The 13,781-nt window shown below is 44.5% G+C and overlaps 1 protein-coding gene across 2 annotated transcripts in view; it reads right to left on the reverse strand.

The window, feature by feature from the left end:
- afg1lb (AFG1 like ATPase b) overlaps nt 1-13,781 on the reverse strand; it is a 31,256-nt gene that overhangs the window by 12,314 nt on the left and 5,161 nt on the right. For both annotated transcript variants that reach the window (XM_080021017.1, XM_080021016.1), the window contains 4 exons: nt 13,582-13,683; nt 13,186-13,313; nt 8,448-8,547; nt 4,670-4,728 (listed from right to left, as the gene is read on the reverse strand). In XM_080021017.1, coding sequence (XP_079877143.1) covers nt 4,670-4,728; nt 8,448-8,547; nt 13,186-13,313; nt 13,582-13,683 — 389 coding nt within the window. The remainder of the gene's footprint in view (nt 1-4,669; nt 4,729-8,447; nt 8,548-13,185; nt 13,314-13,581; nt 13,684-13,781) is intronic.

Below are 13,781 nucleotides of genomic sequence, written 5' to 3' on the forward strand. Positions count from 1 at the left end.
TTTTTCCCCACTGCCTCTCACCGCAGCCCGCACCATCCACCTCCATACCATATCCCTCTCCATCCCTTTTGCTCCTCAAAAAGTTGCTTTTGAGTTTTTCAAAGAGCCCGGTGCCATTGAGCTGCAACAAAAGCCAAGGATAGCTGACTACTGGGCCCTGATGAGGTCCACTCCCTCATTAACCAGCAGCAGAAAACATTTGATGCTTTTTTTTTTTTTGTTTGGCCCAGAGAATTGACCAGGCCTCAAAGAGACGTGGGGTGGGAAGGCTGTGTTAAAAAAAAAAAAAGGGGGGGGGGGGGTGAGAGAAACTGAGGGAGAGAGAGAGAAGGAGGGAGAGAAAGAGGGAGGAGGGGAGAGGTTGTCGTTCATTCAGCTGTGTGTGTCTTGCGGCCTTGTGTTGAGGGACAGAAGAGAAGGGGAGGGTAGCGAGGTCGAGAGAGTGAGAGAGGGACGGAATGGAGAGAGAAAGCTTAAAAACAGTGCCTTTATGCTGGTAAGTCCTGGACGACTCTTCTGACATCAAAGTGTCTTTACTAACTGGGGAGCTGGTATGTGTGTGTGTGTGTTTGTGTGTGTGAGAGAGAGAGAGTTTGTGTGTGAGTGCAAGAGTGAGAGAGTGAGAGAGTGGATGGAGGAGGGGGGTGGGTATCTAGTGATTTTATTCATTCTTGGGCAATGTGGTAGTGGTGGTATGGGGGCTAGGTTGGGGGTGGGGGTAACAATGTGCACACTCTAATTACACCTAATGATCTATTCCCTTAAAGCGTGACCACCTTGGACCAGGGATGGTTTGTTTGGAGGGGTCGTTCTCACAACCTCCCCCTGCCTCAGCTGCTCCTCTTGGGGAAACATCTTTTGAGCATGGGGGGCCCCGCCTTTCGTGAGCCAGGACCCCCATTGCATTGGACCCCAATTTGCACTCCCGGTCGACTGGGACTCTGCCGACGCTTCCCCAAAGGCTCAAAACTCAACCGCTCCGACACATCGGCACACAGCGCATGCAGGGCTCGACGAGGGGAGGCTGTCCTACCTACACCTGGCCATCAGGGGGCCCAAGGAACGCGAGCAACATGCACAAACATGAGGTAAAGGGGGCTTTCAATCCAATTAAATATTCATCAACATTAATTGAAGTGAAAAGTTAAATGGTTAAGTTGATGAAATTAGATGGAACACACGAGTTGAAGTAACCTAACCCTCCAACAGAATTAACAGATTTCTGGTCTTGATGTGACTTTTCAAATCCAATGCAGCTCCTTTGCTGTGAACAAACACTTTAAAGAGCACCTTCAATTTAATTTCAAAGCAGCAACAGCATATATCTACAGCATCCATTGGTTCCACCAGTTAAAGATTAAGCAAACCCAGAGCTCAGAGTTATTTCTTACTTTGCAGGAGGGGATAGACAGATTTGTCCTTCCAGTAGGACAATCACAGTCATCAAATATCAACATCTTTACGATTTGAACTTATGTATGCCAGCCCTTCAGCGGCCGTCCTTGTCCCCAAGGTCCTAACTTGAGGACCGAAATCAGTCTCCCCCGCCGCATGCGCGCACACGCACGCACACACACAACCCTTATTCATATATGTCTTTGTCTTCTTTTGCCCATGGCACAGAGTGCGGAGCAATTGATAAAAAATAATGGAATTGGAGCATAATAGACGGAGGGTTTGAAAAAGCAGGAAACTAATGGATCAAAGTTGCTGAGGGTCTGTTGCCATGATAGCCCCCCCCACCCCCATCCCCTACCCTATCCTCGCCACTGAGCATTGGCGCACTCGAACATGAGGGTTTGTCGAGAAAGTCGGTGTTCTGCAGCCTGAAATACTGAGGGGTGACCTTGGGTGAGTAAAGCCAGGGAGCATAGCAGGGGAATGGCAGAATAAAGAGGATAGAGAGAGGGGCTGAAAAAGAGGAGCAATCGAGAATGAGAAATCGCAGGGTGTGTAAGTGTGTGTGTGTGTGTGTGTGTGTGTGTGTGTGTGTGTGTGTGTGTGCGTGTGTGTGTGCGCGCGCGTGCGTGCGTTTTTTCACAATACAAACATGGTCTATGTGAAACCTTGTATTTCGCTGAACTTTGAGATTTGCTAAAGCTTAGGGATGGGCGACATGGACTTTTGATAAATACCTTGATATCGATAATATATATTTTGAGTATTCAATATATTTTGAGGATGGCTATGGATGCTTTCATTAGATATTTACGAACAATAATTATTTGAGAACCGAAGTAGGTAAAGATCAGAACAGTCCGCTCGACAAGTTTAGAAAACTACATTACTTTAAAGAATTCTCAAAAGACAATATTTGCTTTATCACGATAACCAAAATCCCAGACGATACCTAGTCTCATATCACAATATTGATATTATGACAATACATACCATCTAGCCCAACTATAGCTACAAAAAAATCTCCAAATGAATCACTAGATCACTTCATAGACTATCTCTACAGCTGCATCAAAAACAAAATAGAAAAGATCAATGCTAAAGGCAAAGGCTAGGCACGGTTTAAAACATTTTACAATTTGTGTATTTGTTGAAAAGACGGTTGGATTGACGACGAGGACGAAAATTAAGCAGGAGGTGGGGGTGGGTGGGGGTTGGGGCCTGGAGCAAAGAGTTCCTGTTTAATCAGAAGTCAGTGGGTAAATAAAGACATCAACTCCAGGGGAATGGAGGGGATGGATTAACCTCCTCTCCTCTGGCTCAGGTGACGGCCCATTTTCACTTATTTTTTTAACGCCCTCATTCATTCCATTACTTGCTATAGGGACACGGTCAGGCAGACACACACACACACACACACACACACACACACACACACACACACACACACACACACACACACACACACACACACACACACACACACACACACACACACACACACACACACACACACACACACACACACAGAGAGATACACAAACCCAGCCTGTGAGGGCCTGATCCAGCAGTCCCCGCAAGCTTTAATTCAATCTGTTAGGGGTCAGCTAGTTAGCGGAGTGACCCTGCTTAAAGAAAGGCCTAACGTCACAGAACGGGCCACCATAGGGGTAGCTCCGCACCCCCAAACTTCACAACCAGATGGCCTCACAAAGGAGAACATGGGACCCTGAAAGACAGGAGCTAGGGTGGGGTAGGGTGGGGCAAAGAGAAGGACAAGAGGCATTCAGGGCCTTGATGAGAGGATGGATTAGAGAGGGCAAGGGTGGTGCCTGTAAGGTGGGGTGGGAGGTGGAGTTAAAGAGAAGGGTGACTTAAAGAACCCAGCGGGGACATAGACTGTGTTTCATGAGTGTGTGTCCCTATGGGGGGGGTGACTGATGAGTGTACAGTGTAGCTCTGGTAACTAAGATGCCCCTGAGTAAAATTCTCAAATCTGTCCTCTATTGATGGGGGCAAGTAGCACTTGTGTGGATAAGACACAGTTCAGAGTGCTCTACAAAAACATCGCCCCCATGAATGTATCTGCCTTGTCTTTCCAGAGAACTTTGGTTGATTGCAATACCACTTGTTAAAGGTGTTGGGTTAACAGGTGTTTATAAATAATTCAGTAACCCGGTTAACTGGATTGGAATAAAACATGGTCCCAGATGTGTTTTCTGTTTACAAATGAATGACTCTTGCTCGTGTGGACTTTCCAGACAACCAAGAGTATCTGGGTCTCATCCCATTAAATCCTAGATGACTGGTCTAAACCCTTCTAAAACCTACACAAAGTCAGCAACTCTCCGAACCCTTCCATGTACCATGTACCAAATCATCAACCGTCCACTTTCGCCGCTTTGAATAGATTTAACAGAAAGAAGTGTAATTTTCCTTTTTATGCTGAGTCAGGAAGACTAAATGATGATGTCCATCAAGGACTTGGCAATCTTTTCAGATCGAAGGTGGTATCGTTATTTGAATATTAAGTTGAAGAATTTGTGGGCAGTTTTGTTTTTGGAAAAGCATGGAGGGGAAGGCGGACGTTCAGGCGTGAGCGGTTCGACATTCAGCTCCAGCATGTTGGATTTTTAAATACCTATAAAAGGTACAAGAATCTTTCCAGTTATTTCTTTGTAAAATTCATGATCCCGCCCCCACCCCCCAAATTTTTATTTTGAGTTATTCCGTAATTATTTATGATCTGCATCACTCCAAACACATCAGCGTTCATCTTGGATGCAGGCGGGATAATAGGGTGGTCCTACCTGCTTACAATAACACTATTAAATTGCAAAGTAGTTTATTTGCCAGCGGTGCCAACCTCCGTGCCGCCCGTCCCGTCTCTCGTGCCTCCTTCACCTTTGAAATGCAAGCAGCGCGCTTTCAGCTACTCGGCTCGCCAGGCCCGCTTTCATTCACATAACCCCTCTCTCTCTCTCTCTCTCTCTCTCTCTCGCTCTCTCTCACCCCCTCTCTTTCTGTGTCTCTCTCTCACGCCGTGCCCTAGTATGATCAAAGACAGCTTTGTGACACTGTATGGGGCAGCCGAGCAGGAGAAACCACATCAAACCGCAAGCAGAGCAAAGTAGAAAAAGACAGAGGGACAGAGGTGCGGGTAAAGAGTGTCCATGTGTGTAATGTTGTGTGCATGCAAGGAGGTAATAAACAGATGAATACATTTTTTTTTGTTAAAAAGGGGAGGGTGGGGGGCTGACTTTGTATGTACCTTCAGCACGCCGATGAAAGGCAGGAAGGTGTCCCTCTGAAGTCCGTTTTTGTACAGATCTGAAAGAGGAGGGGAGGGCCTGTATTAGAGGTGCTGTTTAGCCTCCTAATAATGTCATTCCCTCGACACAGATTGGAAGATAAAGTGGCTATTGATGAACTGAAGGATGGGTGGGGAGGCGGAACAAAAGGGCAGGGACCAGGGGAGAAAAATGGATTTCTCTACCGGCAGCGGTGGCGGAATAAAATTCATTACATTCCCAAACAATGGTGGCGGGAGAAAGGACTGTCGCCTTTTCAGGGCGGACAATGTCCACAGCGGCTTCCTGAATAGAAGTTTCAATTAGCTCGGCTGGAACAAATTACATCTGAAGTAGCATCCCTGATAGACAGATAAAACAGATAGGGATTCACACACACACACAGAAATACACGGAGACGCACATACACACTGTCTTTACAGTTGCAAATGTAAACAAGTGGTTGCTGTTGATGTTTGGGCTTAAGCTAACAAAAGTAAGACCCAGAAAAGGTAATACCAGATTGGCATTTGCTGCACTGTAATGGATGGCGCTGTATGGTTGATAGATGTGTTGCAAGGATTAAGGATGGCAGAATGTCAGCTGTGCTGAGTGACGCTTCCAACTGCAGCCGAGTTACACCACGACACCAATATCGATGACCGATCTGACTTCTAGGTCTCTTGTAGTACGACCAATTTAATTCTACCAAAACCCATTTAAAAGTTAAACATCCCCAGTCGACAGTTAAGGTTACATGTTCTCTTCTAATAACCCATGGCAGGGTTGAAGACACCATGGTTCCCCAATAAACTACTAAAATATTCCACTTATGATATTGAACAAATTCCATTCAGGGCCAATGTAGCGAAGCAAAATCAACAAAACAAACTACTTTAGCTCAACAACCAAATCTAAAGATATTGAAAACCGCCCTTGAATCACATAACCTATTTCAGGGCCTTTTGATACCAGCAGCTCGACATCAGTAAAGATGGATAATGTATGCCTTTCATGTCCAGTTGTCCCTTGAGGCTTTTAGTGTTCCATTATCTGCATGATTGAAAATAAGCAGGCTCTCTCAAGTTTGCATGCTTTGCTGCTTTGTTCTTAATAGCAGCTAAACGTGAAAGGAGCTTGTTGTTGTCTACGAGAGCCATCTTGCTGCCGTCCACTCCGAGCCCACTCAAGGCTCTGAGGCATCAACATCGTCCATGTATGAGGAAAGTAGAGCGAGAGTGGAGAAAGAGGAGAGAGTTGAAACGAGAGGAAAAGAGCATCGCACCTTTTTCCTCTACCTTTATCACCGGCGTATTTATTTTTTCCCCCCAACCTCTCGCCTTAAGCACTAAATGACACATAAAAGCCTGTTAAAAGAGCGTCTCTTTGGCCCAAGGACGCGTCACGTGTTGTTCTCCCTTTTAACTGATGTAAACAGGAAATTCCGGGTCTTGGTGAGGATCCTCAACTCCTTCTACTGTGGAGCAGTGGAGAGCATCCTGACAGGCAACATCACTGCCTGGTTTGGGAGCTGTACTGTTCAGGACAGGCGGGACCTGCAGAGGGTGGTGCATTCAGCTGAACGTACCACTGGAACTACCCTCCCCTCCCTGCAGGACTTATACACCAGGAGGTGTAGTAGCAGAGCCCGCAGGATCATGAAGGATCCTCACCACCCCAACAACGAACTGTTCCAGCTACTGCTGTCGGGCAAGCGCCTCCGCAGTCACACAGCAAGAACAGAGAGACTGAGACTGAGTTTCTTCACGCAAGCCATAAGAACTGTCAATGCTGACCTCACCAGGGGTCCTCACTGAGCCACACACATAGGTTCCACTACCTTCTGTACTGTATGTAGCATACTGTACCGCAGACTGTCACTGTTCTGGGTTGTTCGGTGTTACCGTATTGCTGCGCCGTACGGTTGTATACTGTACTGTATATCTCACAAACACTACCTCACTTTATTCACATGCAACTTTAATGCACATATCTGTATTTACATAAATAGCCTATCCCATATACATAAGTCTATCCCATATACATAAGCCTATTCCCTTAATCTATTTTGTACCCCCACCCTGCATTACCCTTGAGTTCTTATTTTATTTTATTCTATATATTTTTATTTTACTCTATAGCATTGACTTACTGCATTACGTTTTAGGAATCAGTTAGTTGGTCAATTAGAAATTCTTCGGTAGCTACTGTGTTCAGTCTGGGACATATTGTGTGTAATCACCGGCTGCGTTGCATTGACATTTCACTGCATATATGTATGAAAGTATGTATATGTATGTGACGAATAAACCTCTTGAATCTTGAACAGGGAGTTCTTTCATCAATCAATTCCAGCGCCATCTTTCATACTTAACCATAATACGTTTATAGATGATCGCGACACTTTAGATAAAAGTGTGCATGCATAATTGCAGATTCCTACTGCCCCTGGTTTTGTTGGATGAGTCAGAGGTCTGACCGAGACAGCTGCGTCAGAAGTCCTTTCAAAAGTTAATACCTAAGTATTGATTCTGGCATGACTTTATCAGACGGTGCAATCTACTCATATTATTTTAAGGCCCGCAGAGCCCAAAAATGCAACTCAAGTCATTGTTTTAATAGCTTTGTGAGCAGTTGTTTTTTACAGTATGTCACCATTAAAATCTATTGTCCAATGATATTATACTATACAGTATAATAACGCACCGTCAAGAACCTCCTCGTGCAACGCAGTTAACTGCCAATTGCCAGCACCGAAATAAGGAAGTAGTCTTAAAAAACTATAAAGTGTATGACTGTGATTTGAAAGTTTAAAGGGTTTCTCAGAAGTTTAAAGGACGTTGTGGTGTGGTGTGTGGATGGGATGGTTTGAGCGGCTGCACCTGAACTGGATCTAGGTGACTGGATCATGGTGGCTGCATGCCAGTTGTTCATTGGTTGGGCTAACGAGCGGCAGGTTAAAACCTTCATCCACACACACACTCAGGATAGGAGCCCTGTCATGACATGTTCCATCTGCTCCTGTCTAATTCCACCTGGCCTCCTCTCTACAATAAACTGATGTCTACAACCCATCGTCGTCTGTGTCTCTGTGCTGGAGGGCCCTGAGAATGCCACTTGGGTGGTGTGTGGCAGACAGAACTGCCACAGACGTTTTTTGGGGGAAGATTCGCTTTTTGTCATTTATCCAGATTCAGACATGACGATCAATAGATATTTCATCCCAGAGTTTCCACTACAGAGATAGCGACAGGTGCGTGCTAACCGTGTTAGCTCAATGCAAGGTCACAGAGGGAATCAACGAGCCTAGCTCCTGAAAATGTAGAGGAAAACACCTTCCAACATCTCAAAAGCTGAGTTATTTGAGTGACACATCTTGCACCTTCATGGCAAGTGAAAATAAAGAGATCCTAGTCATTTTAAACGCAGCTACGTTCTCATCTATTTTTTATGCATAACCTGCGAAGTACCACTTCAAGTGAGTTGTGGTTGCCAGGTAGAAACTGCAATTCCTCGTACAAGAACTGGAAACCCTACAGCACCAACCCATTGAGGTTTACAAGCGGCTCACAGCTAATAATCACTGGTTGGCATTTTGGCAAAAAATGTTACCCAAATGTTGACTTGAGTAGACACTTGGTTGTTTGGTAGTTAACACTGGCTCCCAGGTAAGAGTTGGCTTTAGATTTTTCTGTTGCAATGAACAATTTTGGGAAAGCCGATATTGATGTACACGCTGATGCTCAACACTAGTCATACCGTCAGGGTGTCTGTTGGATGTGGCCACCACCACCACCCCCGTCCTGAACAGCGTCTCAAATAGCTGCTTCAGAATCATGGCATCGGCAACGTCTGTCACCTGAGTGGGGGAAAAAAAAAAAGAAAAGGGAAACAAGCGCGGAACCATGAAAAATAAATGTATAATTTACCTTCTCTGATCTGTGTTTAATGCGCGTGCATGGGCTCAGGTCAAACCCCGGCAAAGGCGAATCACCATCCTGTTCCACGTTGATTAGTGTCATTCAGGTTTGCTTCCTCTATTCTTTCTCCGGTCACAGCTATTCACACACAGACCTGGTGCGGCGCGAGGGCAAGCGCGTACCCACGTGTTCACGCACCAACATGACGGCTCTTGGTTTACGAAAGCGGCTTTCTACTGAGGACAAGTAGCGAAGACGAGGCGGCGCGTCTGAGCAAATCAACCACACAGAGAGAGAGAGAATAATGAAAACGGATCAATATGAATCCAAACAGACATCATTGCGGCAGACAAAGCCTCTACCCCAGATGTCCATATAATGGTGTGTTGTGTGTCGTGCGTGTATGTGTGCGTGCGTGTCCATGAATGCGTTTTGTTTATTTAACTGCGCTCCCAGACACAAGGCTGATGAGATTATAAAACGTTGGAACCGTCTGCTGCCTTTTTCATCCAGGAAACTCTTTCAAGCTACTCTTTCAAGCCCTCGATGTTAATGAGTCACTCACTTCCATATGAAGAGTTTAGACCTTTCTAATAGCTTTCCAATTACATCACATTACCTCATTTAGCAGACGCTTTTGTCCAATGCGACATATAATAACGTCATTTTGTTAGTAGTAGTCAAACCAACACTATATACAGTACAAATTAACCTTAGCCAGGACTTCTACTCTGTGAGGTAAGTGCTGGTGGTAGGTAAGTTCAGGTAAGTTTCATTTAGGAGGATTTAAATGTATATTTAATACAACACAGTCAATTAATTCTATTATATAATTATAGAACCCAGAATCGCGATTGTGGCGCCTCCCCTTGCGGCTGCCTACCCAAGCACCTTGTGTCGATTACGAGCTTATAGAGCTTATTGCGTGTAATCACCGGGTGTCATGACGTTTCACTGCATATATGTATGACCTTATGTATATATATATGTGACAAATAATCTCTTGAACTTGAACTTAATATGTGCTTGCTACAGCTTGGAGACTCATTTCACCTCAGCTGCTCTCTTCAGTATCAATATAGTGGGGATGGCTGTGTCTTCCTGCGTAAAGGAGCGAATCAACATGAAACACTACGCGCAAGTACTGAGTCAGTGTAATAATAAGGGACGGACGGGAGCTGACCATAAAGAGAAAAAAATAATTGTCAAATGATCAGTATCATTATCACAAAACATGCTTTACTTACCGTACATACCTACGTACCTATGATGTTAATGAAACAACTAAGAACTATTTACATTTTAATCAGTTTTTCAAAAATGTTTTAATATCTGTCACCTAAAATAAGAAAATACAACAAAAATAAAATAAATTCTGAAAACATAGCTTCATTGCCTTGCTTTAATTCTTATGCCTAACAACTAGAAGAAATGTTACAGATTAAAATAAGATTTTTCACATTGTAATAAAATCTCAACGTTATCTCGTTTATCCGAGAAATGCCATTTGTGTATTCGGAATCAATGGATTAATTTGATCTTTTACACTGGAATTGAACTGAGCAGGATCAAAGGATGGAAGTGAACGTCTCGAATAAAAGAAAAGCTTCTCCAGCCTCTGGCTCCTCGTCCCTATTAGCTAATTTCTTGCTTGAAATAGCCACTTGTGCCAGCCATACCCACAACATATGCTGCTTTTCATTCCCTGGAGAGTCTTCTGCTTTTGCATATTAGCCCCACTGCCCTCACAAACATTCTATTAACATTTGCATTTGCACATTTGCTGCATTTGTGTTCACGTCTTGATTTTTCTGGAGAGAGGTGGGCATCAAATGTGTGTGTGTGTGTGTGTGTGTGTGTGTGTGTGTGTGTGTGTCTGGAGGGGGGGGGGTGAGGGGGGTACATAATGGAAATTAACAGAAAGCCAAGGATCTATGGCCCAGTGAATGCACCCCACCCCCACCCCCAACCCCAACCCACAGTTTCCTCCGACCACATGATTTTATTTTCATTTCAAAAGAATCATTCAAAAATGACCTTTTATACAACCTGGATTTGTTTATTCATGTGCCCTCAACACGGGCATACTGCGAGGGGCAATATTGATTGCTGAATGAGCCGAGGGAGAGCTTAGCAGAATGGGACCCCGGAGAATGAGAAAAGGTGGGTGGAGAGGGAGGGAGGGTCGGACTGATGTAAAGCACTTGTGGAAGACAAAAATAACGGTGCAATCTCCGCTAGCCAATGCCGATATTTAAATGAGCATCCAATTACTCTGGCCGCTGTTAGTTTACAGCGGAGACGCACGGGTGCCAAATTAAACCTCTTTTGATGTTACACCTCTTTATGTATACACAACCTATGAGCCATTTCCACGGAGGCCACGCAGAAACTGGCGGCCCTGAAACAATGGCCGCTCGAGAGCTTTCTTCTCATTCGTCTTCTCGCTTCTCCCGTCTCCACCTTTCTCCATCTCGGACCTCTCAATGGCAAAGTATTCATTAGGAGTGCTGGGTGTCGGTGGGGGAGGGGGAGGCACAAAAAGGAGAGGAGGTGTGTGGGGGGGGGGGGGGGTCTCCAAATTACTGATAATGGCACGGCGCTAATGAAGAGAATGGAGAAATGTCATTAGCATTTAAGAGGATAAGATCCATCTGACCCGACAGTGCCGCCAGTCGCTTTCTAGCTCCACTCACTTAAGGAAGCAGGAGAGTGCGACTGATACCCAGAGCCTCATTTGCATCGCTGAGTGGAGGAGGACGCTGATTGGTATAGACCCCCGCGACCCCTCCTCTCCACCCGTGTGCAACCCTCACCCAAGCCAGTCCCTTGTTTATGCGTGGCACACAAACACACACACAAGCCTGCCCGTTATCTGTCCGCTCACCTGTGGCAACTGTCGACAAGCGTAAACACAGTGAAACGCGAGACGGAGAAAAACAAAACGCATCCACATGAATGCAGGAGCGGCGCGGCAGTTTAAAATGTGAAAGGCGGGATGAAAGGGGAGATGCTCTTGATCCTCACAAATAGGCACGGAGTGATTAGAGTTGCAGCACCTCCCGTGACCTCTGACCTGCTGACATTAATGAAGATGATATCTATGAACATGACTAAAAGGGACCAAAAGGATGTGTTGCAAAGCAGATGTGTCTGTCTGGCTGCATGATGAAGACACTAATACAGCTCCTTCACCACTCTCACATATTAATAACTTTGTTATAGATTACTGAAGAGTAATTGCCAGCACTGGCTCCTTCCCCAACAGTGTAGGGCAACATTTCCAAAGTCATCCAAATCCAGTTTTTACTATGTTAAGTTGTGGGAAGACAGCAGGGGTTCAATAAACGGAACTTCTGTTATGAACTTCACATTCTGGCAAAATTCCCAGTGTGGATATGTATGGCATCCTAAGCTCACATTGTACATACTGTGAATTTGAGTCAAAGTGTGATAATGGAAACAAAATCTTTACACAACTCTGCTACTGACAGCGCTGCTATACTTGAAGAGGCCACTAGGTGACCCTAGTCCTGTGTTTGTCACAGCCCCAAGAATCAGAAGCATCAGGTTGTCATTCTCAGCTGGGGGGGGGGGGGGGGGGGGGGGGATATAGAGTGTGACTGAAAACTAACGCTCATAAACACTTTCTTTCATCAGCACAGACAGAAAAGTAGGTAATACTACTATACTTCCACACGGTAATATTAAGTTATGCTAAGAAAGTTACTGTGTCTATTACTTTTAGCTCCACAACACTTATATTTCAGTATCTATCTTGACAAGGGACCATCCTTCATGTTTGAGTGATATACCACGTGTTAACTTGTATCTATTAAAAATATTTTTAATAGATACGTCAGTCTCAACAAATAAATTCCAATTTTCTGAATTCTGAATGAAATGGTAGTAGTCAAATGTCAGATTTTTAAGCAGCATTTTGATGAAGGATTAGTATAATAGTGTCAAAAGATTTTTACCTAGATTATGATAATATCGAGGATGATGATGATTATATTGTCATTACAATATCCCCCCCCCCCAATACACATGCACACACGAAAAAGGCTCAGACAACAAAACTTAGTCAGTAATAGTACAGGAGCAGCATTGTACTGATTGACGCTTTATATTCATTAGAATGGGTATGCAACTTCTACTGAGGGCAACCTGGGTCTCAATACAATCAATACAGCCACCCTTGTCACATTTAACCATGAATGTTTGTTTATGAAATGTCCTGTTTGTCAACCACAAAATGTCAATTTGAAGGACTGTTATGGCATATATATTTAAGTGGACTCTTCCAATTCAATCCTCTTATGTTTGGCAATTACACATCATCAGATAAGAGGGCTACACTGTTCATGACCTTTACAGGAACATGCAACTACTGTATGTACGGCGGCTTTAAGGCTGAAGTTCTCTGCACCTGACACTAGTTTATAATATTCATATCGAAATGTCACCATTTTTGTCTGCATTGTCTGATCCTTGTAGCTAGTTTACAAGCACCTGCTTGAGAGCAGACGAACATGCTCACTTAAACACACACAAACACACATCAAATCCCTCACCTGAAACTCGTCAAAGCACAAGAGACAGGTTTCACTGCTGATCTCCATGGCAACCGGCGTTATGGGGTCATAGGTGAACATTTCCCCTAGCCTTCGTTTTGGCAGGCTTTGTTTCCGCCGATGGATCCCTTTAAGCAGCACACAAACGTCAGGCACATGTGAAAGCACACCTGCATCTGCAACCCAACCCCCCTCCCCCTCCACTTCTGTACCTAACAATACAGCATAAATAGGAATTTCACATATATGCATCACAGCAGACAATTACAGTGATTCAGGACAAACAGCACAGGTAAATATAGGATCCAACGGCGTCAACTAGTCAGAAAACCTCTGAAAAGTCACACACATCAACACCTGGTAGTGACTCCCCTGCGGTGTGGGAAGAACACTTACGTTTGTGAATGTCCAACATGAAGGAATTAAAGTGGACCCTTGTTTTACGTCCATTTTCCACTTGGGAGTAGAACATATCCATCAGCATGGTCTTCCCGGTGCCTGATACACATGAAAAAAGTATGACTTTTGTATATTTAACATCACAATTATGTTCACACATTCATCTAGCTGTTATGTCCTTAAAACATACAGTATGT

Source organism: Zeus faber (genome assembly GCF_960531495.2).
Source record: "Zeus faber genome assembly, chromosome: 2".
Taxonomy (NCBI): Eukaryota; Metazoa; Chordata; class Actinopteri; order Zeiformes; family Zeidae; genus Zeus; species Zeus faber.